Source organism: Marmota flaviventris, chromosome 17, assembly GCF_047511675.1.
Source record: "Marmota flaviventris isolate mMarFla1 chromosome 17, mMarFla1.hap1, whole genome shotgun sequence".
Taxonomy (NCBI): Eukaryota; Metazoa; Chordata; class Mammalia; order Rodentia; family Sciuridae; genus Marmota; species Marmota flaviventris.
In genome coordinates this window covers 60988715-61015739 of record NC_092514.1, presented here as the reverse complement: position 1 = coordinate 61015739, position 27025 = coordinate 60988715, and the positions used below count along the sequence as shown (strand labels likewise).

Sequence of the window (27025 nt, the reverse complement as noted above, 5' to 3'; positions counted from 1 at the left end):
GAGCCTCCTGCCTTCCCCTACAGCACACCTGTGCCTCCTCCCTGAGCCAAACTAAGGGAAGCTGCAAGTTATGCAGGGGAAAGAGCTGGATTAGAAGTCCAGCTGACTGATCTTGGACAAACCCCACAGCTTCTCTGAAACAGAGAGGTCAGAGGCCCAGCATCTGAGCCTGGGAGAGAAGCAGTGGTATCCACTTTGGAGCTAGCCCTGTCTAGCCAGGGCAGGCTGCTGGCCACAAGCAGGATCTTTTTAAGCGCCCCCAGGCCACTGCCCTACCCAACCTGCAAGGCTTACACCAAACTAGGCTTTGTAAATGCTTCCTCTTCCCTCTGAGCCTCTGAAATTGGGTGAGGCGAACAGAGCAGGATCATTGTCCCTGATTCGAACTGAGAAACAGCTGCAGAGAGGCTGAGAGTCTTTCCCAAGGCCAGCAGCTGATAATAAACAGGGCCCTTTGTCCCCTGCCTTGGCGCCCTCCCTAAGCCTGGGCAGGGCTAGACCGGGCCAAACAACTCAGCTCCACAGCGCCCCCTGGAGGCCACATTGCGACTCGCCACTCGGCCACTGGCGGACTCATTCCTCCTAGCGGATTCCATTCTACACCCTGGGCCTAGCCCAATGCTGAATGGAGAGGAACTGTCTGTCTGAGTGAGACTGGGCACAAAGCAGACCCTACACTCCAGACTGCTCCCTGGCCACCCGACAGCGGCAAAGGGGCATTGAGCTAAGAGTGGTACAAGAGGAAGAGCCCCCGGGAAGGCTAGTTGTCCTAAGATCAGGATTCTCCATGTGTAATCTGAGCATATGTCTTCCCCTCTCCGGTCCACAAGGGCGTAGAGGAAGTGATCTCTTTGAGAGAAAAGAGCTCCCCTCCCAGCTGTGAAATTGTAGTTTATCTGACACTTAAATTTTTGACCTACAAAATGGCCACAAGGGGTCGCTGCAGCCACAGCTGTGCAGAAACCAGTGAGAACTGTTACCCCGCCACCGGGTCAGCCCAGCCTCCTGTCTATGAGTGCCAGGCTACTAGAATTACAAATGTTTAAACACCTCCCGGAATATAACTGTCCCATCACCTCGTGGTCCTACTAAGGGTGGAATTGAATGGGACCCTGGGGAGACAGCTGTGGACACCCAGGCAAAATAGAAGGATATACCCAGTAAGATCTGGAAACATCCTTAAGACCCCCACATGGGCTAGGATGGGGTGTCTGGAAGATATCCCACCAGCCTTGAAATTTGGCACAAGGTGCTCAGATCCAGACTCTGTCCATCCTCCAACTGTCTATACGCCCTTAGGTCCCAAACCTCTCTGAACCTGTCTTCTCCAGAACCAACTAATGGGAGAAGGCATTCTGGAGTAAAGTTCTGGTCTGGGGGACCTCTTCCAAGCCCTCCCCTCTGCCAGCAACACCTTTCACACATAGGAAATATGCACGTGGGCAGGAGGGCCACAGCACCTCGGAGTAACCTCCAAGATCATTCCAGAAATTTGACATCAGAAGGCTCCACAGCCTGAACCCAGGAACCCTCATGGGTCCACCTCCCCCACATGGCTTTTAAAAGCTCTTATCTCCAGGCCTTTGCTTATACATCCCACCACCCATTCCCCCTCCACCAGCACTTTCCTTTTTCCCTACCCCTTGTGCTTGTGCTTCTTTTAAGCTTTTCTCTCCCTGGTCTTCCTGCAAGTCCAGACTGTGGCCCCTGCTTGAGCTCCCTAGCCTGTGGGAGCCCTGAGCTCACTGGAAGTGTTTTTGTTCACCTATGTGTCCCCAGGTAGGTGATTCAGCCCGTGGAGACAGGCACCATGGAATCAGTATTTGTCAACTGCATACGTGACCTGGGAACAGGGTAAGGGCCCTGTGTGGGTCACACTGTGAGTCAGAGTATGGGTTCCATGGTGGGTGAGTGTGGGCTACTGGTGAGAGCAGCTTTGAAGACAGCCCCTCTCCTCTTCCTTCTCCCTAGCTCCACAAGACTGAATCCATCTCATTTTATAGGCTGTGAATATTCCCTGTTCCTTTCCCTAAAGACTTCCCGGGATTACCAAATTTTTCCTCTGAAAATTCGCAGGTATCTCAAGTGCAAACCAAGAATAGAAAGGAAGAGAAGAGAGCCACAGGAAGAGCAAAGAGGAATTTGTTTTGTTTGCATGTGGACCTACGAGAAAACCAGAGTGGCTCTCCCCTGTGGCAGAGGCAGCCATGACATCAGAGAGAGATTTGAGTGACCCACGAGGAGGAGAGAACTTGGGAAATAAAGTTTTGATGTTGTTGTTTAAGACTGATGAGTTTTAGAAATCAGGAGGGCCACAGGGTCCTCAGCCCTGTCCCTGTTCCTTTATCAGTTACACTTACACAGTGCATTCAACAGGCACTGACCTCTGCCTCTCCACAGAGAAGTGACTCATTGAGAAGTTCTTTCAGCTTGATCCTGCTACCCACACCACTGTCACCTGAGAATAGAGGTTGGGTTAGTTCTTCTCAGTTAAGGGGACAAGGCTTTTCTAAACTTGGAGGTGCCTAGCCAGGTCAGGTATTGCAAAAACACCTGCTTTGAAGCTACACCAGTCTCAGTTATAAGCTAAACCACTTATAAACTGTGTGACCTCAGACAAATTATTGAACCTAAGACTCGGGGTCCTGAGACAGTAAGATCTTCCTCCAATTGTTATTGCAAATGAAGTTATATATTCAATGTGACTGGGCTATAGCAGAAGCTCAACCAATAGGAGTCATTATGTCCTGCATCTTGATGATTAGCAGTACAGTCCTTGCTGCACACATTGGTAAGGAGAATGCACCCACCTCAGAAGCACAATGTGCCCGATTGTGAAGACATCAGAGAAAATGGGGTGATGAATGGACACAGGCATTTGTTGGGACAATGACAAGGCTCTGGCCTAATCAGTTACTGCAGGGAGAAGAGATGCTGGGATCTGGGAGGTGGGGATAGAGAGTGGAACTCTCCCCACCATTCCCAGGCTCAGCTTCTGCAGTCACAACTAGGAGCATAACTATGTCCCCTTGTCTTATTTTGCTCTCAGGAACTCTAAGAGCACATGTGTCCATCTTCAGTCGGGACCCTCACCGTCCTAGAAGTTCCCCGCCCAGCTGGGGAAGGTGGATCCGTGGAAGGGCAACCTGACCACCCTGGAAGCATCCATTAAAGATCTCCACATTTTCCATCCTGGATTCCACAGCACATCTCATGGTCAAATCAGTCTGGGAATTGCTGGATACCATCAACTCCTCTTGGAAACTCATAATACACTTTAAGAAAACAAAGGCTTTTTAAAGTCCTGTAAATAAAAAAGCACGTTGGCTTGTTTACTTCCATGGTTCTCATTGGATTTGATGTCAAGAGTTTTGTTTGTTTACGGTTATTTTCTATTTATTAACACCCCAGAGAACATGCACTGGAAAATCCAGAGGCCCCAAAAATTCTGCAAGGGGCTTCAGCTAAGACTCTTATGAAAGGGGCCCTTTGAGCTAACTCCCTCTTGCCTGCTTTTTTGTACCTTGAACATGAGTGTTCGCTAAGGATTTTGATTTTTCTTTGTTTTCTTTGTATTTACCCAAGGTTTCCATTAGGAGTGACAAAAGTCCCTTTGGAAAATTCCTCTGTGTGTTAGTCATGCTGAGGGGAATGGAGAGAAGGAATTTGATTTTATTCATGTTTGGGCCTGAGAGAAGGGAGAACATCATGGCCCTGGGGCTAAGAGCGCTGACAACAGCACAGATGGCGGAGACCCCATAAACAGAAAATTCTGAGAGTCTATGCATCATGGATTTTCCATGGCTGAGAAAGTCAGTGGAGACCACCCATCCAGTGCCCTCATTCCTTCATTACTCTGCCATTTTGTTCCACCCACACTGAGGATCTCCAATGAGGAAACTGAGGCCCAGAGACAAGAAATAACTGGGATGAGGACTCTCAGCTCATGTGTGACCACTTGCTTCCCAAGAAGAGAATTTCCAGAGCTTTCCTGCTCATAGGAGGTGTTCACCTCTGCACTCAGTAGGTGCCCTGTGATTTTTAGACAGCGTGCCATGGAGAGGTTGGATTTGGGTTACAAATCACACCAGACTCACCATTAGCTGAGTTGCATCAGGGTTCCAGGCCCGATTCCCATCTGCACAGTTGGTGACTGGGGGAAATAAAGTTGGTGATATCTGTACAGACTCACCACTGTCCTGGACAGAAGAGGCCTGGCTGCAGTGGTGAGGAGACTGGGGAGGGGGCAAGGAAGGTGATGATGATGATAAGGGGGGCGGGGAGCTTGGTTGTCATCCAAAGAGAATGTTCTCTGGGAAGAATGGAGGCACTTTGGGTTGGGCAAAGGGAAGGGTTGCAAGGGATGATGGGGGTAGGCAAGATGGTGGAATGAGATGGACATCATTACCCTAGGTACATGTATGATTGCACAAATGGTGCATCTCTACACCATGTACAACCAGAGAATTGAAATTTTGTGCTCCACTTGTGTGCAATGAATTGAAATGCATTCTGCTGTCGTGTACAACTAAGTAGAACAAATAAAAATAATAATCATTAAAAGAGAGAGAGAGAGAGAGCAGGAAGGGGACCCAGCTCAGGCATGGGGTACTCATGGCAATGGGGTGTGAAGGGTGTACCCAGAGCTGTTGAAGCAGTGGCATGACCCTGCCCTGGTGGTTCCTCAGAGAAAGTGGGGTGCTGGGAATTTAATATATGATGCCCCCAACTCCAGTGTGGCTTCTGTGTGTCAGGACAGAGACCCCTTGCCTCCTCTCTGGAGGCATCTTCCTCTAGGGGAGGATCCAGAGCAAAGATGGAGTTACACAAACTGTGGGAGCTCTTGCCCAGTAGGGCCCCGCTCCCCGACCCCAGGGCTACACAGAGTGTAGGAAGGACTCAGGCTTGGCTGCAGCCCTCGGGTACCATTGAAGCTCCTCAGCATGGCTGCCTAACCAAGTGCTCCATGACTTTCCCTCCCCTGTCCCCCCACCTTGCCCTTGCCAGCCCCTTTTTCTCGGTATGATAGCCCCAGGAAACGAGTTCCAGTTCCTCTGTTGTGTTTCCTCATTGTCACCTCTAGGCCTCAGGGATGTGGAGCCTCCTGCCCAGACCTCTAACCTCACCCAACACCCACCAGCACACCAGCCCCACCAAATATCACCTGGGTCAATCCACCCATCCTTCAGGTGGAATGTCACCTGACCTCCAAGGCTGGGTTAGGCCTTCTTGCTCTGTGCTCCAAGTCTCTGGACTTCCCCAGAAAGGAATTCCGCACACGGTACTGCAGTTGCTGTTACTCATTGGTGTCCCCCATAAGACTCTATGGGAGCAGAGCCTGAGTCTCTCTGCCAGGGTCATAGTCATGGCCTGGCACGGAGCAGGCCCTGCAGAAGCATATGTTCAGTGAAAGACCAACAACTTGATAAAAGTAGAAGGAGGCTCCACTTGAGGCTTCTGATGAGCAGGGAGGAGAAACCGACCTGCCTCCCACCCCACCCCACCTTGGGACTTCAAATTTGACTCTCTCTCATGGGTTTGGGGATGTCTTGCTTCACTTCCCTGAGGTCTCCCTGTCTTGACAAAAGCGCCTCTGACGACATCCACTGCGCCTCAGTCGCGCTGGGTGGAACAGAGGAAAGGGTTCGTATTTGGCTAGGTTTGGCCAGAGTTCAGGGGAGACTGGCATGTCCCTGAGACTGAGGTGCTACTGGGTTTATTTCCTTGAACTCTCCTTGGGAAAAGAGCATCAGAGCCTGAGGCCAAGAGAGCAGCAGCCTCAACAAGGGCGGAGACTCTGGAGATCAAAGCCCTCAAGATTTACTAGTGACAGAATACTACGATGTTGGAGCCAAGAGGATTTTCAGGGACCCTCCAGCTGTCGCTCCCATTCCTCTGCTATTTGCCCATTCACCCACTCTTCCCCTCCGAAATGCAGATCCAGGGTCTTCTAGGGACGGGGGAAACGGAGGTCTCAGGAAATGATCCGTCTGTGCAAGGTCACCAGCCTTATTCTCAGCACTCTGTACAGTCATTCCTTCCCACATAAGGTAATGTTGGCAAGCTTCTATTTCTAGGAGTTGCCTGCTTCCGTGTTCACTAGAGACTCAATAATTGCTTGAGACCACAAAGGGCAGGGAGAAGAACATCAGCTCTGGAAATAGGCCAAATGCAACTGAGAATGGGCTTGATCACTTATAAGCTACATGACCTTGGACAAGTTACTTAACCTCTCAGAGCTACAGTTTCCTCATCTGTAAAATGAGCATAATAATCCCAGGTTTAGTGGGTCAGGCTTCCTAGATTCAAATCCTGGCTCCTCTGCTTAAGGGCTACGTGATCTTTTTGGCAAGTCAAAAAGACACTGAACAAGTTTCCTCATGTACACAATGAAAATATGAACAGCACCATGAAGTTACTGTAAAGACTAAATAAAGGAATATATGTAATTGGCACAGCACCTGGCACATAGTAAGTGCTCAATGAATGTGAAGGTTTGTTAATTCTTGCCCCTTTCTCTTGTAGACTGTTGTTCTTAGTCACTCGGCTCCTCTGAAAAAGAATCTCCATCTGGTATCTGTGCCTTCCTCATAAAGAAGCCATCAATGAACCTTCTAGAAGGAGCACAGGTGCATGGCAGGCTCCCCCAGCCAAACACATCACATAAGCCTGCAAGCTGGGAGCTAACGTTCTGAGGAAGTAGGCGCCCCATGCAAAACATTCTAGCAGGAATGACCACAGAGACATCCAGCTTCTAGAAGCAGCCATGCTGGAAGTGATAGCATCAAGTGGGACTTGTTCCTGCAGACGGCACCGAGGGTGGGCCTCCTGCCATGCTGTGCAGCCTTCAAGCCTTGTTCTCCGGGAGAGCTTCCCAAAGAACCTAAGACTTGCCTAACAATTTTAGTAAACCGGCTTCAGAGCCTGGATGCTAATCTTTCTTTGCAAGTAAAACTCCAAATGGTTAAAGGATTTGGCAGCAGGAGTGATTGCTGATGAGACCTCGAAGGCATCTCTTCTTGAGTGTCTAACAGAGGTAAGTTCATCACATCCAAAGCTGATGAATTTACATCTATTAGACACACAACCACCTCCACTCCCAGCCTTCCAATATCAGTGATGACATCTCTTCTCCTCCAGTTGCTCAGACAAGACTCGGAGACCTCCTTGACCCTCTCTGTCTTCTACAATGTGCAGTCCTCCAAGAAGTCTTGATGGCTCTTCCTTCAGATTATGGCCAGAATCTGATCCTCACCACTCTGAACACCCAGGTCTCACTCTGGACTTCCTCCCTCTGATTATAATTGGGGCTTCTACATGTAGCCCCTTGGCCTCTTCTCAAACAGTGTGTCACTCCTCTGCTCCAAAACCCATTTGTTGGTCATGATCATCAATGCCAGACGCTGTAACAACCTCAAAATCTCACTGGCTTCACATCACAAACATGTGTGCCTTGGTCATAAATGTCAATGGCTGACGTGGTTGTTCCTGGTTGGACGGCTCTCCAGAAAGTCCTCTTCCAAGCAGTGAGTGAGTTCAAACCTCCAGGCTCCTTGTATCTTCAAGTATCCGCCATCTTGGAGCCATCTGCCTCTAGCTGTGCTTCGTGGTTCCCCGAGTGTAAAGCCAGGCTCCTCAGAGTGCCCTGTGTAATCTAGCCCACCCCTTTCCTCCCTGACCTCATCTTCCAGCACTGAGTTTTTCTCTCACTGTGCTCTGGCAACATTGGCCTCACTCTTTACTCTTCTTTGAACATGCCAAATGGTTCTCACCTTACACACCTCCCTGATCTGGAGTGATGGACCACGTACCTGCTTAACTGCCTCCCTCACTCGGTCAAGTCAATGCTTATGTGACTTAGTGATCCTGACCTTGGCCAACCCATTGAGTCAAAATCAAATTTGACTCTCTCTCATGGGTTTGGGGATTTCTTGCTTCACCCCCATCCCACCACAGCACTCAAGTCCCCTTACTACTCCCAACACATATCACATATCACCTTCAAAGACATTATTTATTTATTTACTACATTTATTGTTTTTTTTCCCCTCCTCTTACCTACAGTGTAAGTTCTATACAGGCAAGATCTTTTCCTCTTCTGTTCACCTAGAAGAGTATCTGACAATTAAGGTACTTAATAAATAATTATCCAATAAAGGTTGTTGAATGACTGATATGAGAATCAGATTGGTTATCTGGCCTGATGGAAGGCAAAATATGGGATGGGGGTGCCTAACTAGAAGAATAAATAGACCCAACTCTTCATCAAGTCAGCTTAGGAACCAAAGTCCTCAAAATATGGGATAAGAATTCCAAAGGGCAAGAAGTAAAATCAAAGAATTAATAAATAGGATGTATTAAACTAAAAAGCTTCTTCATAGCAAAGGAAATAATCAAGAACATGAAGAGAGAGCCTACAGAATGGGAGAAAATCTTTACCACCTGCATCTCAGAGCATTAATCTCCAGGATATATAAAGAACTCAAAAAAAAAAACCCTAACACAGAAAAATCAAGTAACTCAATTAATAAATGGGCAAGGGAACTGAACAGACACTTCACAGAAGAAATACAAATGGTCAACAAATATATGAAAACATGTTCAACATCTCTAGCAATTAGAGAAATGCAAATTAAAACTACACTGAGGGGCTGGGGCTGTAGCTCAGTGGTAAAGTGCTTGCCTCACATGTATGAGGCACTGGGTTTAATCCTCAGCACCACATAAAAATAAATAAAGATACTGTGTGTTCATCTACAACTAAAAAAAATTAAAAAAAAAACTACACTGAGATTTCATCTCACTCCAGTCAGAATGGCAATTATCAAGAATACAAATAACAATAAATGTGGGCAGGGATGTGGGGATAAAGGTACACTCATATGTTTCTGGTGGGACTGCAAATTGGTGTAACCACTCTGGAAAGCAGTGTAGAGATTGCTCAGAAAACTTGGAATTGAGGAGTTATCTCACTCCTCGGCATATACCCAAAGGACTTAAAATGAGAATACTATAGTGATGCGGCCACGTCAAATGTTTATAACAGCTCAATTCACAACAGCTAAGCTGTGGAACCAACCTAGGTGCCCTTCAACAGATGAATGGACAAAGAAAAAGTGGTACATATACAAAAAGGAATATTATTAAGCCATAAAAAGAATAAAATTATGGCATTTGCCAGTAAATGGATGGAACTGGAGACTATGCTAAGTGAAAGAAGCCAATCCCAAAAAACGGAAAGACTAAATGTTCTTTCTGATATGCAGATGCTAACACACAATAAGGGAGGGGGAGAATAGAAGTTCATTGGATTAGACAAAGGGGAAAGAGGGGAAGGTAGGGGGGATGGGAATAGGAAAGATAGTAAAATGAACTGGACATAACTTTCCTAAGTTTATGTATGAACACATGACCAGTTTAACTCCACATCATGTACAACCACAAGAATGGAAAGTTATACTCCATGTATGTATAATATGTCAAAATACATTCTACTGTCATGTATAACTAAAAAGAACAAATAATTTTTTTAAATGGGAGGGGTATTTTGGCGGGGAGAAGTATTAGGAATTGAACCCAGAGCCTCACACATGGTAGGCAAGCACTCTCCCACTGATTCATATACCTAACCCTTTTGCTTTTTTATTTTATTTTGAGGCAATGTCTTGCTAAGTTACTCAGACTGGACTTGAACTTGTGATACTCCTCCCTCAGCCTCCCAAGTAGCTGGGATTATGAACATGTTCCACTACTGCCTGGATTGAATGCCTTATAATAAACACACACACACACACACACACACACACACACACACATTTATTTATTTATTTATTCAAAGGATTCTAGAAATCCATGGTATACTAATAAAATAGGAGTTGGCTAGTTTCTTCTAACTATTGGAGACCTTGGAGAAAGACTAATATGCTTTGAAGTCTAATTTTTGACTCTGTGGGCAGTCAGAAGACCAGGGATTTTCGACAATTAGACAAGAAGATCTATTTCTTGCAGTTGCAAAGCTGAAGCAGCTTATACACTCAGAATTCAATTCTCTGAGTTACAACATCAATTGAAACCCCAATCTTGCCAAGCGTCTCATATAAAATTTAGGTCATCAATCAGGAAAGAGGGGCCCCCACAGAATTGGAACAAGAATATATTAGAGAGTTTAATTCAGCTACAAATTATCTCCATGTGCTCTTCTACCTCCTCTACCTCCCTTTATTGCCTCCAAATGATAAATAAGCTAGATACTATATACCTGGGATAGTGGTCAATTACAAAGCCAAAGCTTGGAGAAAAAGGCTTCCACACCAGAGAAAATTCAAGATGTTGCTAATCTATATCAGTAGAAATGTGAAGCCGGGAATTAATGTGAATTTTTTACCCAGCTAAAATAACCAAGATGGAGGCCTTCAGCAGACACTGGAAGTTCAACTGCTGGCTTGTTATCTAGGAGTAGATCTCAATGTTGACTCTGTTGGGTAACAGAAATTGAACTCAATGGTGTGCTATTCAAAATAAAGCTGTTTCCAGAAAATGCTTGTTGTAATAAAGAGGAAGGAATCTGACCACTTAGGAGGACCAGCATGTTAGAGTGGAATTGTCACGTGGAATCCATTCTCTCATCCCCCGACTGTGAGTCCAGAGGACACAGTCTATATTCTGGCTATTTAGAAATACACAAAAAGGGGAAATGGAGCATCTTTCAAAAGCTGAGGTGGAGCACTAGAGAAAGGGTCACAAACTCACTGCTGAAGCATCTTGCTGGAGCTGCCTTAGACCCAGAGACACCATTCTCCTCCCACTTCCATAAACCTCAGGATCTTACATCTTCTGGGCTCCTGTGCCCTTAGTGCCTTAAGTGTTCCCTCCCAATACCCACCCCCAAAGATCTGAGCTACCCTGTGGCAAGTTGTTGTTTCCCAAAGACGGCCACATCAACGTGTTCCATTGCACATGCTGTTCTTCCACATGACATTGACATGCCTTCATCTGTATATGTCTATGTATATTTTCTCCTCAAGATAGTGTCTGTATGTGAGGGAAATGGGGTCTGTATTGGTTTTCTATTTTTGCCTAACAGATCACTGTGAACTTAGCAATTTTAAACAGTTCTTCTATTATTATCTGACATGTCAGCCGGTGTGACTGGGTTCTCTACGCCGAGTATCAAAAAGCTTAAGTCAAGGTAAGGTCCCATCTGGAGACTCTGAGGGACAATCTGTTCCAAACGCTAGTTCTTGAACAACTTTGGTTCCTTGTAGCTGCAGAACTGTGGTTTTTATTGTGCTCAGCAAGAAACCATCCCCATTGCTTGCCACACGGCCCCCTGCCTCTTCGACCAGCATTGAAATTTCATGCTTCAAAATTCTGACTTCTTCTATGATCATCCTGAGAAAATTCCCTGCTGTTAAAGGGCCCGTATGTTAAGTCAGGCCCACAGATAGTTTCTTTCTTAAGGTCAACACATTTGAGATCTTAATTACCAAAATACCTTCACAGTACCAAATAGGTTAGTGTTTAATAACTATAAGGAAGTGTGTATATACCTGAGCCAGGAGTTTTGGGGGATTATCTGAGAATTCACCTACCATAAGGTTTATGTTCCTTGGCCCCTCAATCTAGTCAGGCCTGTGACTACACCAAAAGTAACATGGGTGGCTTCCAAGTTCAGGTGATAAAGCAAAACAGCTTCTTCTTCACTCTTTCTCATTTAGGACATATGTCTTGGGACCACAGATCCATTATGGAAGGAGTTCAGCTACTGTGAAGCTGCCCTCCTGGAGGGATAGCATTGAGAGACTCTGCAGAGAGCGAGAATGAGGCCTGAGGAGCCCCACGGGGGACCTGAGAATAAGCAGGTGCACCAACTCTGCTCACAGACTCTTGACTCTGGTCCCAGCCTGTGAGCCACAGGGACACCAAGGGGAGCCGAGACCAGCTGTCTCTGCCAAGCCCTGTCAAGATTGTAGATACTTATGCAAAATTTTGTTCCTCTCTATGAAAAGGAATTTTGACCATCAGGCCCAATCAGAATCCTTGGACAATCTTATGGAATGTTTTTTAACTAGGAGCACCATATTTATGCTTATATTTTTTCACCATCGGTGAAATCTTCCAAAGCATAAGCCAAATTATTTTTGTCTTGTTTCCCTCCACAACCAACACATGACCTTCTAATGGACCATGGTAGATTGTTTGCCAAAAATGGCCTTAATCATTACCCTCCCTACATCCATGCCCTTCTCCATGTGACCTTGTAGCTCCTTACCTCAAGAGAAGTCTATTGTGCCTGCTCTTCTTGAATCTGGACTAGGTTACAGCTTACAATAAAAGTGACTGCCCTACCCTAAGCCTCAAGAGGTCTTGCATGCTTCTTCTCATTGTCTTGTAACACTGGCTCAGGCTACCTGCATGGAGGGTGACAGTCACATGGCTCATTCATCCCCATTGCCCCTATCAGCTTCCAGCAACCCTAGAGGTAGAGCCACTTAACGGCCTGACCGTTGATCACAAATGCATAAAGGAAAATGGGACAGCCCAGTCTAAATCTCCAAAAGCAAAATCATGAGCCAAATAAATGGTTATTTTAAGCCACTAAAATGCATGTTGCCTGGTAGTAAACAAAAGTTAACCTACACTTTTTAAGAATGGATTGAAATGCACCTCCATTCCTAGCTAATCCTAATACACCAACGAGTCAAAGTCCAAGTTTGATTTGCAGTAGGAAAGCTTTATTTGGAAGTCAGGATCAGGAAGGGAGTGGGGTCACCCCCAGGCTACCACAGAGGAGGGGAGGTGTCCTCAACCCTGAGATCATCAAAGCCCAGCAGGGGAGAGAGAGAATGGAGAGCCAGAGGCACAATGAACAGTCCCAAATGGACACTGGGGCTTGTGGCCAACGAGTCCTGAGGTCAAGATGTAGTGAGCAGGCTTCATCCAGGGTCTGTCCCTCTGAAGGACGGTCAGCTGTGGCTGGGCAGAGAAAGTTGACTAGGGCTCTAGTATCGCATCTGGTGTTCTGTGGAGAGATGGAAACAAGAAGAGAGGACTTCAAACAGGGGCTTGGAGGAAGTTGAGGGAACTGCAAGCAAGGAGCCTGTAGCTCAAAAAGCCAGAGAACCCTGAGATGGAAGGACCAAGGGGTCACCCAATCTGTGGTCCCATCTAATTCTGAATCTCTGCTGCAGCAACCCTGGCAGATTCTCTCCATCTCTGAGGCTGGGCACCACCCCACACCCCTGTTAGCAAACTCTGGATATTGAAGCAAAAATCACCCTGGCCTCACACCTAGATGTCCATCCATGGCCCTGCAGTGCCACTGGACACACACAAAAAAAACACCAGATACACTACAGGGAACAGTTGCCAGGTGCTGTAAGGCTTCTCTGAGCTAAACATTCCAAGTCATGTTGGCCAGCCTTTTACCACAATTTCATATTAAATCTTTACTTGAAAAAAATTCAATGTGTAGGAGTAGAGAAATTTTCCCCGACTTGACACCACCTCACCTGCATGACATTCTTAAATTTAGATTATCACATTCATTAATGCTCCTTTTAGCAATTGCATTGGGTTAATGTTTGTAGAGATGACCACTGACTCCAACCCCTGAATCTCCTTTCCATTTGAATCATTGCTGATCCAGGTCTCCCCTCCCTCATTGTGGTAGAAAGTCCTGACTGTGGAGCTTCACAGAGCTGAGTGGCTCACTTGCCAAATTTGTGACCTTGAGTAAATTACTTGCTCTCTCTAAGCCTCATTTTCCTTAAAATAAGGATAATAATAGGGAATACTGGAAAATATATATGATAATGCACAATTTTCAACCCATCTCCTTACTCCCATCTCTATTACTGAGACTCTGGCCATACGTAGATTTGATCCTAACCTAGTTCAATGATAAATTCAGAACAAGGATAGGTCTATAGCACCTCAACAAAGATCCCCCTAAAATCTAGTTCTGTTCAGAACATGTACTCCCCAGAGAGGTTCAAAGGTACACAAAAAGGAGTGACTGCCTAGCATACACAAGGCCCCGAGTTCAATCCCCAGCACCGCCCACAACCTAAAATTATCCCTTACCTTGTGTGTCATCACAGTCACCAGATTTTGAGGAGGAAGACTGGGACTGGGATGGTCTTCCACTTCCTCCCCTGGATCCACTTCCTCCTCCAGAACTACTTCCTCCACCATAGCTACCTCCAATTCCTCCTCCAGAGCTACTTCCTCCTCCATAGCTACCTCCAATTCCTCCTCCAGAGCTACTTCCTCCTCCATAGCTGCCCCCACTTCCTCCCTTGGACCCACTTCCTCCACCATGGCCACCTCCACTTCCTCCTCCAGAACTACTCCCTCCACCATAGCTGCCTCCACTTCCTCCTCCATGGCTGCCTCCACTTCCTCCTCCAGAACTACTCCCTCCACCATAGCTGCCTCCACTTCCTCCTCCATGGCTGCCTCCACTTCCTCCTCCATAGCTGCCTCCACTGCCTCCACCATAACTGCCTCCACTGCCTCCTCCATAGCTGCCTCCACTGCCTCCTCCATAGCTGCCTCCACTTCCTCCTCCGTAGCTGCCTCCACTTCCTCCTCCATAGCTGCCTCCACTTCCTCTTTGTCTTCCTTTACCACTTCCAAAGCCAATTCGTCCAGCTCCAGATGATTCACTGAGAAAGAAAAGAGAGATAAAATGAGTAGGCCCCACATACATATGGAAAGATAGACCTGGCCAGCAACTCAAGATACTGAAGCAAGAGGATTGCAAGTTCAAAGTCAGCCTCAGCAATTTAGCGAGGCCCTAAGCAACTTAGTGAGACCCTTCCTCAAAATAAATTTTTTTTAATTAAAAGGGCTAAGGATGTGTCTCAGTGTTTAAGTGTCTCTGAGTTCAATCCCCAGTACAAAAAAAATAAATAAATACACCTGGACAGTCAAGACCCAAATGTGAATCCTATTAATTTTTCCTTTCTGTGAGAAAGAGACGGAGCTGGCACAACAGCTGGGAGGAAAGATCCTCCAAATAGGATAATAGTACTGTCCCCCTCCTCAGAGCATAAGGCAACCCCTTCTTTCATTGTCACCATCCTTGTTCCTAAAGCCCAAGTATCCTGAAGTCGCCCCCACAGAATGAAGAAACCCTCAGCCCCTCAGATCTTTGCATACAAGAACTTCCCTAGCCGCCTCTATCCAGTGGAATGAAAGTAGTATCAGAGGCCCAGATAGTCCTGGGGCTTCTACAGAATCCAGGGGACCTACAAGTCTTCCTGGCCGCCTTCAAGGAGATTGCGATAGGTTGAAATTTCCTGCTCCAGCCTCATCTTGACGCTGAGCAGAATGCTGTATTCCTGATTCTGACACTCAAGTTCTGCCCGGATCTCGGCAAGCTGGTTCTCCACGTTACTGATTTGCTCCTGGATCTGCTGCAGCTGGCCACAGTAGCGGTTCTTGGTGTCTTCCAAGGACTTCTCCAGGGCAGATTTCTAGGAAGCAAGAGGAGGCTCGAGGAGAGTGCACACATCGTATCTCCTCTCCATCCCACTCCTGGGGATCATGCAAAACTGTCCTGTGCCCCAGCCTAGCACAGAGTTTACAGCAGGACACCAACCATGCTGAGCTGAGCCTGCAGCTCGATCTCCAACTCCTGGACACTGTGCCGGAGCTGGTTCACCTCCTTTGTGTTGGTCTCAATCTCTTGGCTACTATTTGTCACCTCCTGTTCAAGATGGCTCATCTGCAAACCCAAAGACTCAGTTAGGACCAGGCAGGGCTAAGAGCCTCAGTAGTCAAGATTCTGCCTCACCCAGCAGGATCTTCACATCCAAGACCAAGGCTGAGCCAAAGGGAAAGACAGGTTGTTCTGAGTTCTGGGTCCCTCTAGTCAGAGTTGTCCAGTTCTCACCACATGATATTCCTTCTCAGCAAGGCTTCAAAGTCCTTCATACTATGTCCCCAAGTCACCTTTCTAATCTTATTTCCTCCTACCTTTCAAACACACACACACACACACCACAGACCATGGCTACGTATGTTAATTCCTATGCTAAGCTTTGGAGACCCAGGGAGGAAGGGAGCCATCAGAGAACTCAGTGCCAAATGGGAGACAAGCTGTATCCCTCTAATAGAATCTGTGTCCCGCAGCAATACAGTCCATTGTCTATGCTCTGCTTTCATTCATGCACACTAATAAACTCTGAGTTTCTCAGAAACAATCTTACTTGTTTCGTCTCTGAAACATCAGCACTTCCTGTAAAATTTGGCACCGAGAAGCTACTCTGCAATTGGGTCTGTGTGCAGTGATTGAAGATAATGAATGACATCCACTGGAAGGTGGATGGATGACAGCTGCATGGAGAGTTGGAAAGATAAGAGGATGGGGGGATGGGAGAAGGGAGCCATGGGTGGGGGAGTGGAGGGGTCTATGGATGGTGGGGTAGAAGTTTGAACAGCTAACCCACTCTGCTCACCTGGGTCTCATATTGTTGCTCAATTTCCTTACGGTTCTTTGAAATGAGCTGCTCATATTCCTGGCGCATGTTGTTGAGGGTTTGGGTGAGATCGATGCCAGGAGCAACGTTTATTTCCACGTTGACGTCCCCACCATTCTGCCCGGTCAGCTGTGACATCTCCTGCCAGGGAAGAAGGAGAAATGAGGTCAGCAGGTGGGATTCCTTCCACCACTTTTCAGCTCTCTCCTGCTCTTCTCCTCGGAATGCCCAAAAGGGACATGATGGTGAAGTCAAAGCCCAGCCACTACCGTGGGTAGTGCTAAGGAGGGAGTTGGGAGTGTCCTCATCAAGAGTGAGGGAGGCAGTATCTCTCAGACAATCCTCCAAAGCCCCTCCTGTGGTCCCAATTAAGCCATAGCAGCAGGAACCTACATCCTGATGATTCTTCTTGAGGGAGGACAGCTCCTCCTGCAGAGAGTCGAGCTGCATCTCCAGGTCAGACTTCTCCATGTTCAGACCCTCCAGCACCTTCTGCAGCCCATTGATGTCAGCATCCACCCCTTGCCGCACGGTCTGCTCCATCTCAAACCTGCAGACCAGTCAGGAGTATGATCAAGAGGACACCAGGCCCTAGAGGGACCTCCAGAGTACCAGAGAGGGAGGAAGAATTGATGACAAGGAGAGGGGAAAAGAGGACAGGACTCACTTCATCCTGTAGTCATCCAGTGTCATGCGCGTGTTGTCAATGTCCAGGAGAGTTTTGTTGGTGCCCACTGTCAGGTGCACAATCTTTAAAAAGAGAAGATGGCATGAAACCTTGCTGCCTTGCTATGACTCACTAGTGGAAGAGAAAGCGGCCAGACAAAGGCACAGGAGGGGAGAATCCCATCCTAGAAGATGTTCAAGAGGCAAGGGAGTTTCCAACAGCTGGTACATGGCACAGACCCCTCACGCCCTTCAGCAAACGTGTTCAGCGTGGCCTTCATTCATTCATTCATTCATTCATTCAGCAAACATTGAAAGATCTACTGCACCGGCTGCAAGTTGGCTTTAGAAATCAATGACTCTCCCTAAGGAGCCCACCACCAACTACAAAGTCCAAAGTGTCCTAAAAGAGTTCAAGGAAAGGAAGCATGGCTGTGGCTATGGGAAACCAAGAAAGACTTTAGAAAGGAGAAGGCGGGCTGGGGATGTGGCTCAAGCGGTAGCGCGCTCGCCTGGCATGCGTATGGCCCGGGGTTCGATCCTCAGCACCACATACAAACAAAGATGTTGTGTCCACCGAAAACTAAAAAATAAATATTAAAAAAATTCTCTCTCTCTCTCTCTCTCTCTCTCTCTCTCTCTCTCTCTCTCTCTCTTTAAAAAAAAAGGAGAAGGCAACTGAATTAGAACCTGAAGATTGGGTAAGACTGCACATGAATAAATAGATGGAAGAGGTTTGGGATAGGAAAAAACAGCATGTGCATTGCTTGGTGCAGATGCATGAAGGTATAAAAGTAAGCAGATAAAAGTAAGGTCTAAAAGGTCAAAGGAATGGGTGAGAACAGTGGAGAACCAAACTGTGATCTCCCAGGGGGCAGAGGCTGTCTGATACGTTACTATATCAGCCCATTGCAACACTGAGAGTAGTCGCTCACTGAATTGAGAGGATGAATAAATATGGACATAGTATATGGACATATGGATGGATGGTTGGATAGATGGGTTCCATCCCCAGAATTCAAGATCCTTTCTATCACTTGAACAACTAGCATGTGTAGCTGAGTTCCATAAAACCTGAGAACATAGAAAGAGACAGAAGGGAGGGATAGTAACGACTCAAGACTAGGCCAGAAGAAGACTCCACATCCAGTCTCAGCCTTGTCTGTGAATCCAGGCCTCTCTCTTGCTCTTCCCAAACTCTGAAACTTGAAGAAGTGGAGACAAGAATCCAGAGCACAGGCCAGCATCCCAGCCCAGGGGGCCTGTCAGAAACCAAACACAGTTTGTTTCTGATGTAAGTTTAATGCTTCCAAAAGATGGGTGCCTGGCTATGGTCTAAGCTTCAAGTCTAGCATCTTAACCTTTTGAGAAGATCAAGTGAGGAAAGAGGGATCAGAGATCGTTTCCTGCTCCTACCTGGTTCTTGAGATCGTTGATGGTGTCATAATAAGGAGAGTAGTCCTTCTGGAAGACCCTGGGCCCCTGATTCCTGTACCATTCCTGGATCTTCTTTTCCAGGGTAGCATTTTCATCCTCTAGTGACCGCACCTTATCCAAATAGGAGGCCAGCCGCGAATTGAGGTACTGCATGGTGGTCTTCTCATCCGTAGTCAGAATGCCACCATCGCCGCCTCCAGCACCGCCACCAAAGCCACCTCCAAAGCCCCCAGACCCACCATAGCCACCTCCAAAGCCCCCAGAGCCACCAAAGCCTCCTCCGGCACCTCCACCAAAACCTCTGGAACCTCCTCCAAAGCTACTGATAGAGCTCCCAGCGCTGAAGCCACCCCCAGATACTCCACCATAGCTGGAGCCAAATCCACCACCACCTCCTCTCCCACAGGCCCCTGAGATCCGCCCACCATAGCTACTGGAAGAGCTGAATCGGCCCCCTCCTCCACCGCCCCCCGAGGAGCTGAAGCGACTGAAGGAGGAACGCATGCTGCCCCCGCTGCCCCCGCCGCCCCCGCAGCTGCCCCGGCTCCAGAAGGACGAAGAGAGCTGTCTGCAACTCATGGCACTGCCTGGAGCTCGTGGGGAGGAAGCCGTCGCAGGAGTACGGCTGGTACAGAGCTGTCCCCAGGGCCACTTACTTATACTACCAACCGAAGGTGGCACCCCTGGGTGTGCCCTCCGTCTGTGCCAGCCTCCCCCCAACAGACTCAGAGGAGGTCTGGGATTCGGGAGCAGCCCCACTGCCCCAGGCTCAGCGTCCCTCGGTGACTGCCTGTCGGCGACCCAGCCTCTCTCCATTGTGTGGGGTAATTTGGTGATATTAGGCTGTCAAGGGCACCATAAATCAGCTCTGCTGCCAAGGGGGTGACCTATTTCCTAGAGTCGTGTCTGGCTGACCCTGACAGCGGGTCTGAGACTTAGCCCCTCTGGGATAGAAGCTCCTTGGTGTGGAGTCATCTCCCCCGTGGATGACTGTCATGTTCTGCAGCCCTCCTCCACTTCCACTGGTGCCCACTGGGGACTGAGCTGGGAATGGGGTACAAGCTTGATCATAGAGGGTGGGGGAGGCATGGCCCTGTCCAATGTGAGCAGGAAGCTCAGCTTCTGCCCTCGTGAGTCCTCAAGGTTGACAGGAAAGACAGAGTTCTGACCTCAGGAGACTCCAGTTTGCTGAAGGGACAAGTGGCTAACAGATGGAGAGAGGCACCGAGCAATGTGTCTGCCAGGGCCCTCCAGAAGAAAGTGCAGCCTTCACATTGAGGCCTGGGAGAGGAAAGTGTTGCTCACGCTCGCTGACCTTTGAGCAGTAAAACCAGTGGCCCGACTGTCCGGGTCCTTTTGCAGGGCCCAGCCCTGGGGATGGAATTTGACCTTGGATTCTGAACCCTGGGAAGAACAGGATACAAAGATGCTAGCTAACCTTGCTTCTAGAAGAAACTCAGACACTCATTCTGGTCACCAAAGCCAGAAGAGAGTGGTAAAGAAGGCTGCGGGCCACTGTGCCGGACCACCCGAGTTCCATCCTGACTCCCTCTTGGGTGACTTTGATTAGTTATTTAACCACACTGTGCCTCAGTCCCCTCCTCTACAATAATAATTGTACTAATAATCTGCCCATTTCCCAGAAGGGCACATGAGAAACTCTCAAGAAATAGTAAACTGTCTCTGATTATTGGCAACTCTGCCCTCCCCTGATCCTTAGCCATGGGTTTCACCTCTCCCTTGTCCCCTGCTCCTTCTGCACAGCCGCCAGGATGACCTTTCCAACCCATTTCTGACTCTGTCACTCTCCTGACTTCCCTTTGCCCCAAGACATGGCCCATGTTCCTGGCACTCAAGGCCCATCTCCAATCTTTCCATTCCTTCCCCATCTCTCCCGGCCCCCAACTCCCTACCAAACCACAGTGTTCCGCAAATGCCCTTCAGAACTCAGAGAATGCACCCCACTTGCAGTTTCCTCCAAGTGAAATGTCCCTTACATCTCCTCTATGCAAAAAAAAAAAAAAAAAAAAAACCTCGAACTCCATACTGCTTTCCATAATGGTTGCACCAATTTGCAGCCCCACCAGTAATGTATGAGCGCACCTTTTCCCCCGGATCCTCGCCAACACTTATTGTTGCTTGTACTTGATTGTTTGTTGCCATTCTGACTGGAGTGAGATGAAATCTCAGAGTAGTTTTGATTTGCATTTCTCTAATTGCTAGAGATATTGAACATTTTTTCATATATTTGTTGATCAGTTGTATTTGTTCTTTGAAGCGTCTGTTCTTAGCCCATTTATTGATTGAGTTATTTGATTTGTGTGTGTGTGTGTGTGTGTGTGTGTGTGTGTGTTAAGTTTTTGAGCTCTTCATATATCCTGGAAATGTATGCTCTCTCTGAGGTGCATGTCCCATTATGTAGGCTCTCTCTTCACATGATTGATTGTTTCCTTTGCTGAGAAGATTTTTAGTTTGAATCCATCACATTTATTGATTCTTGATTTTACTTCATACTCCATTTATGTATAATGTGCCAAAGTGCATTCTACTGTCATGTGTAACTAGTTAGAGCAAATTTTAAAAATGTAAAATGAAAGAAAAAAAGCAAACAACAACTCCAGTTCACCTTCAACCACCCCCTTGTGTGCCTCCTCCTCCATGAAGGCTTTCTGAGCTCTCCCATTCTGGGTCACTTTGTCCTTCATACTATGTCCCCATGGCACCTCCCCCAGAAGGCAGGGCTCCCTTCAGCCTGTGCCTGCTCATCTTGAACTTACCCCAGTGTCTAACACCATGTCTGGTCCAAGTAGGATCCCAACATACATGGGATGAAGGAAAGATAACTGATTGTTCCAGAGAGCTGCTGAGAGCTGAAAGAGAGCTCAAAACCAGACAGACGAGGAGGGTTTCCTTTATAAATGTATTTGCTGAAATTAAAGTTGAACTAATTTACTTGTTCAACAAGTATGTAAATGGGCGATACAAAATTCATTAACTGAGGAATAAAAAAGTAAGTAGGAAGAACAGAGAATATAGAGGCATAATCCATGTGTGAATTGGGGAACGCCTAATGTGTGGGAAACTCATAGACCAAGATTAGTGGGGAGTGCATTGATTCCCTTTCTACTTCCTTCCCGCCACCCTCAGTATTGGGGACTGAACCCAGGGTCACGCCACCACTGAGCTACATACTCATGCATCCTCAGTTTTGTTTTGTTTTTTATTTTTTATTCTGAGACAGGGTCTCACGATGTTGTTGAGGCTGGCCTCGAACTTGGGATCCCCCTGTCTGAGCCTCTCAAGAAGCTGGGATTCCAGGTGTGCAGCACCATAGCAGGTCCCGACTACTTTCTACACCTTTCTCCAGGTTCCTGTCAGGCTCCACTGGGAAGCCCAAGATCTTCCTGCAATGTGGTCTGAGGCCTGGAAAGCCCCTCGCCCTGCTGGGAGCAGGACCTGGATCACCTTCTGCTGCTTTCCTACCACTTCCCCCTCCCCGTGCTGATGCCCTCACTAATTGGGATGTAAACCCCAGGCCCTGGGGACTGAGCAGAGGTTGGCAGCTGGAGGACAGCCCGCAGGGCCGTGCTTCAGCAACCCCACTCTGTTCTAGTTAAGTGCGTTCTTTGGGGGCATCCTGCCTGACTGACCGGAAGCTCTAAGCTGCGACACTGCTGCCCAGATGGCTCTGGTGACAGATGGCGCCTTTCCAGCCCTCGTGCTAAACGAACCAATGCCTCAGTTGCCCCCTCTACTTCCCACCCTCCAGCCCTGCCCTCAAGCCTCACTCAGCCCAGACAGCGGGCTCTGCCCTCAGAATCCCACCCCAGCTGCCCAAGAGGTTGAGCTGCTCATGGGGATCACAGCAGCTGGCCCTGTCCCACCCCCATCACCAGGGGCCAGTCAGGGAGGACTTGACCGTCCATCTACTCCAGCTCAGCCATCCAATCTGGCCCTCCCTGAATGTTGAACCTATCTGGCCAGTTCTCTGCCTGGATTGAGGGGTCCTTAGTCACTACCCTCCCTCCTGTGAGTACGAGAAGGCACAGGCCTTTCCTCCACATTGGGCTATCCCTGCATGTTGGCCCCAGGGCCTCTGCCCTCACTGCCTGGTCCTTCCCGTGGTGCCTCTAGGAATAGTGTAGTGAGGAGAGCAGCAACTCCCCAGCCAGAGAGGTACCACTTGCCAGTGCCCGCTCCCTACGCCCCATGGCCTTGGCCTCTGTTTCCTCACGGGGAAGGCCCTTCCTGGTGAGCTGTCAGTGGGCATAAACATACTGCAGGTGGGGTGGAGGGGTCTCTGGATGAAGCCCCACTACTACCCGTGAGCCGGCAGCCTCACCACATCCTCCTCCTCCTCCTCCTCCTCCTCCTATCTGCCCTCTTCCCACATCCGTGTTCCTCCCCATCCTGCCTCCCCTGAACCTCAGGCTCTGCTTCCAATACAAAGAGGAGCTGGCCGTGCCGGATCTCATCTGCAGTCCAGGTAGGAGCTCCTGCTGCTGTTGCAATTTGGTACCATCTTTTCCCTTCTCTGCCTGGCATAGGGAACGGACCGGGCAAAGTGGGGCCAGAGATGAGCAGGCCCACAGCCTTACCCAATGAGTGACCCTGTGACATGCTCATGCTTTTATCCTCCCAGGGTTCAAGATCTGCCCTCCAAGCCCCACCTCCTGGGGGAACCCTCCAAAGAGTGAACAAGGGATGGAGCCCACATAACTCAGGGGCCCCCGGCATCTGAGTCCCATTGAGAATGAGCACTGCTCTCTGCAGCTCAGGTGCAAGACTGCAGCTTGGGACCACAGTGTCAGCACCCCAAGTACAGCTGCAGCCCTCAGAAGGTGTGTGGAGCAGAGATGAGGGACCGTGAGGACCCAGAGAGGCAGACAGAAGGCCAGAGAGGGAACCAAACATTGATGGCATCTGCAAGGATCCTCCTTTGAGGGTATGGGGACTGGAGGAAGAACAAGAACAGGCTTGCTCCTGCCATATAGAAGCCCAGCTCCTTGCCTGTATCCACCTGCCCCCCTCTCTGTGCATGCACACACACTTGCTCCCCACCACCGTCTGTCATTGAGCTCCAGGTGGAGCCCAGGGAAGGCCCTGAGTCATCACGAGATGAGCACAGGCATGAGTCATGGCTCCTCTCCTGGTGCTTGGGCCCACCCTCCCTGAGCTGCCGTCACTGCCCACTGGCGCCGGGCTGGAAGTGTCTGCACTTACCTGTCTATCAACGCTGATTCTTTCTCATACAATAGTCACCTGCCACCACCCCACCTAGAGAGACCCTCACCAGACCAAAGTGGCTTGAGTCTAAAACCAGATTCTTCCACTGATTTGGAGAAAGTGGCTTCCCCTCTCTGAACCAGTTTTCTCACTGGATTCATCCTTTATCCAGCATCATCTCGCACCAGGCACTGTAATGAGAGCTGAGGAAAAAGTGATGAAGAATTCCCCCAATCTTCCTGGACAGTTACAGGACAAAACAGACCTCCCCCCAAAATCATTGTCCAATTCAAAACTGACATGAGCACTATTAATGGAAAATTGGGGCACACATTATAAGGGATGTGGCATGGTTTCGGGGGATCAGAGACAGTCTTCTTGAGAGACAATTGAGTAGGAATGACCCAGAAGAAAGAAAAAGAGAGGAGGGGAGGGCAAAAGTATATGCAAATGTCCTGAGGTGGGAAGGAGCTATGAGACCTCAAGGGCAGAAGCCCAGTGTGGCTAAAGGGCAATGGGTTAGATCAAGCCAAGGATTTTGGAACAAAAAAAGAGTTCTGATCTCATGATAAACTGCTGGCCTGAGTCCAGCACCCAGTGGGACATTTTCCTATCTACTCTGACATCCCCTGGACCATCTGGATAGACTTGGGTTCTTGCTGTCTTGCTTATTATTACTCCATTCCTCTGTTGGACCTCCATTAAGATCAAGAACCTATGCCAGATGAGGGCCGTGGAAGATACAGAAATATTGGAGGATCATGGTGACTTGGTCACTTTTGGTGTATGTGACTTGGAGCAGGCCAGTCTCCTGAAGATGAAGAGGTTGTAGGAATGATCTCAGCGGCTCTCTTAGCACTGCCCTATTCTGCCTTCTGCCAAGGTAGAGAGACAATCACTCCTCCCAGATTACATTAGAAGGATATGGAGCCAGAGGAGTCATCTGACCCGCCCGGGACTCTGTAGCAAGCCCTCCTGCCTCCACTAGACGGTGCTATCGAGTCACTTTTCTTGTCTTATTCTGATGGCCAGACAGGGCCCAGATCCTGAGTTGGATGGGCAGCCTGCAGGCCCTATGGACAAGAGCACTAATCACAAGCAGGACTCAAATGTTGGCTCTACCCGGTCCACTGGATTATGGAGATGGGAACCCCAGAGGAGAGGGGAGTCCATGTGAGATACCAGGACAGCTGCCATGTCTGCCCTCTTCCTCTCAGGCCTGAGAGTACAGGAGGAGACCACCACCCTAAGCCCACTGTCTGACTTCCTCCCTTCCCAGTTCAGAGCCTGCTTCCAGCCAGGTGGCCTGTGGCGCCATCTTTGCCCTGAAGTCCACACTTCCTGGGTATTCCCTTCAAACAGCAATGGCAACACTCAAGCACACTCAAGCCCACCCCACCACACTCAGGTCTCAGAAATCTCACCTTCCCCTATTTCTCTAAAGCAGACCTCCTTGGAGAGTGAAGACTTTCATATGGCACCCCTAGAAAGCATGGGATTCCTGTACCGCCCAGAGTGTTCTAGGCTTTGGTCCCCACTGGTGATTATTGCTATGCTTTTCTCTCTGTCCAAGCTCATGTGAGTTCTCAAATGTAGACCACTCCCCAGAGTCCATGCTCCATTTGAGTAGGAGGCTCATTGCCCAGCATCCCTAGGGGTATCATAAAGCCCCCCTCCATTAAGGTTGTATCACTCCAAGGCCTGAAACCCCATCCATCCCAGTCTCTGAGGAAGCTCCCCACAGCCTTCCTCCTCCCTCAGTTGTCCCATGTTCCTCCTTCAGCCCCAGGACAGCCCGCCCTTCCCCAAAGGATCGCCCCAGTTCAACCCTTCTTGATGCCAGAACTCAGGTAAAAAGACATCCCAGAGTTTCAGGAACACAAAGCAGTCTTCTCTCTCCTGACGCATCGGTCTGGACAAGAGAAGCCAACATAACTTCATTCCTTTTGCCAATAACTCACCCTCTTACGCTACCATGTATAGAGTGATGGCCATGTGCCAGACGCGATGCCAACCTCGCTGCCACCATGAGATCATTTAATCTTCCATCAGCCTTCTGTAGCAAAGGTGTGTGTTCCCCACTTTGTGAAAAGGAATGTGGGTTCAGCGTCTTGCCCAGACTCTTTTATCCTGAGCAGCATAGGAGCCCAGACTCCAATGCAAGATGTCTGATTCCAAAGCACAGGTTTTTTTTTTAGTCCCCTCTCCCAAACTTAGGCCTTTCTCCAGTCCCACCCAATTCTTGACTCCCCCTAAAAGTTTCCTTCACAAGGCCAAATGAATGAGCTGTTGAAATGACACAGGACCAGTCAGGGCTTTCCTAGCCTGGGGCAGTGAGCCCTGCCCACTCCAGGAATCTCCACCAATCACTCAGGTCAGGTTGCTCCCCTTCCCAGTTTCCAACCCCCCTCCAAGAAGCGAAAGATGCTCCCCTGCCTACCACCCTAGCTCTCAACTGTGCATTTTTTTCACTGGATTGTCTACCAACCCCAAGAAGCCAGGTTCACCCTCTCCATTGCGTAAGTGAAGACACTGAGGCTCAGACTCTACTAGGTCACAGAGCTAATTCAGAACCCAGTCAGGGTTAGAGACCAGTCAGGCCATTCCTAAAGCCTCCAAAGATGTCCTCATCACAAATGGATAGTCACCACCTGGTATCACACAGCCAGGCTTCAGCCTGTACGGTGCCAGGTGCTGCGCTAGAGGCGCATGCTCACAAACCAATCCTGAGTCACAAGGAGCCCACAAGGTATAAATTATATTTGTTGTTTGTTTGTGTTTGGGTATTAGGGATTGGCCCCAGAGATGCTTAAACACTGAGCCACAACCCTAGCCTCTTTTATTTTTTATTTTAAGACAGGGTCTTGCTAAGTTGCTTAGGACCTTGCTAAATGGCTGAGGCTGGCTTTGAGTTTGTGATCCTCCGGCCTCAGCTTCCTGAGCCGCTGGGATGACAGGCATGCGCCACTCATCCACATATGTAAAAGGAAATAAAGTACTACCTTTATTTCCTTTTACAGATGTGGAAACTGAGGCTTCAAGGTGGTAATTAACTTGACCTAGGTCAACTAAGTATTGGCAGGATTAGACCTGGTCCTGGAGGATTCATTCCAGAGCAAGGAGATAAACCCCTCAGTAGAGCTTAAGTCTTTATCTTGGGTTCATGGGCCTCTATTGAGGAGCTTTGGGGAACCCAGAACCCCATAAAC

General features: G+C 48.5%; 1 protein-coding gene across 1 annotated transcript; it reads right to left on the bottom strand.

The window, feature by feature from the left end:
* Positions 1 to 12845: 12845 nt before the first annotated feature.
* On the bottom strand, positions 12846 to 19169 carry Krt9 (keratin 9). Its single transcript, XM_027947056.2, has 8 exons — positions 18570 to 19169; positions 17155 to 17237; positions 16881 to 17037; positions 16467 to 16628; positions 15608 to 15733; positions 15259 to 15482; positions 14086 to 14669; positions 12846 to 13021 (listed from the first exon to the last, which is right to left on the bottom strand). Exons 1-8 carry the CDS (start codon positions 19167 to 19169, stop codon positions 13002 to 13004), a joined length of 1956 nt encoding a protein of 651 aa, XP_027802857.2. The 3' UTR covers positions 12846 to 13001.
* Between the last annotated feature and the right edge of the window lie 7856 nt (positions 19170 to 27025).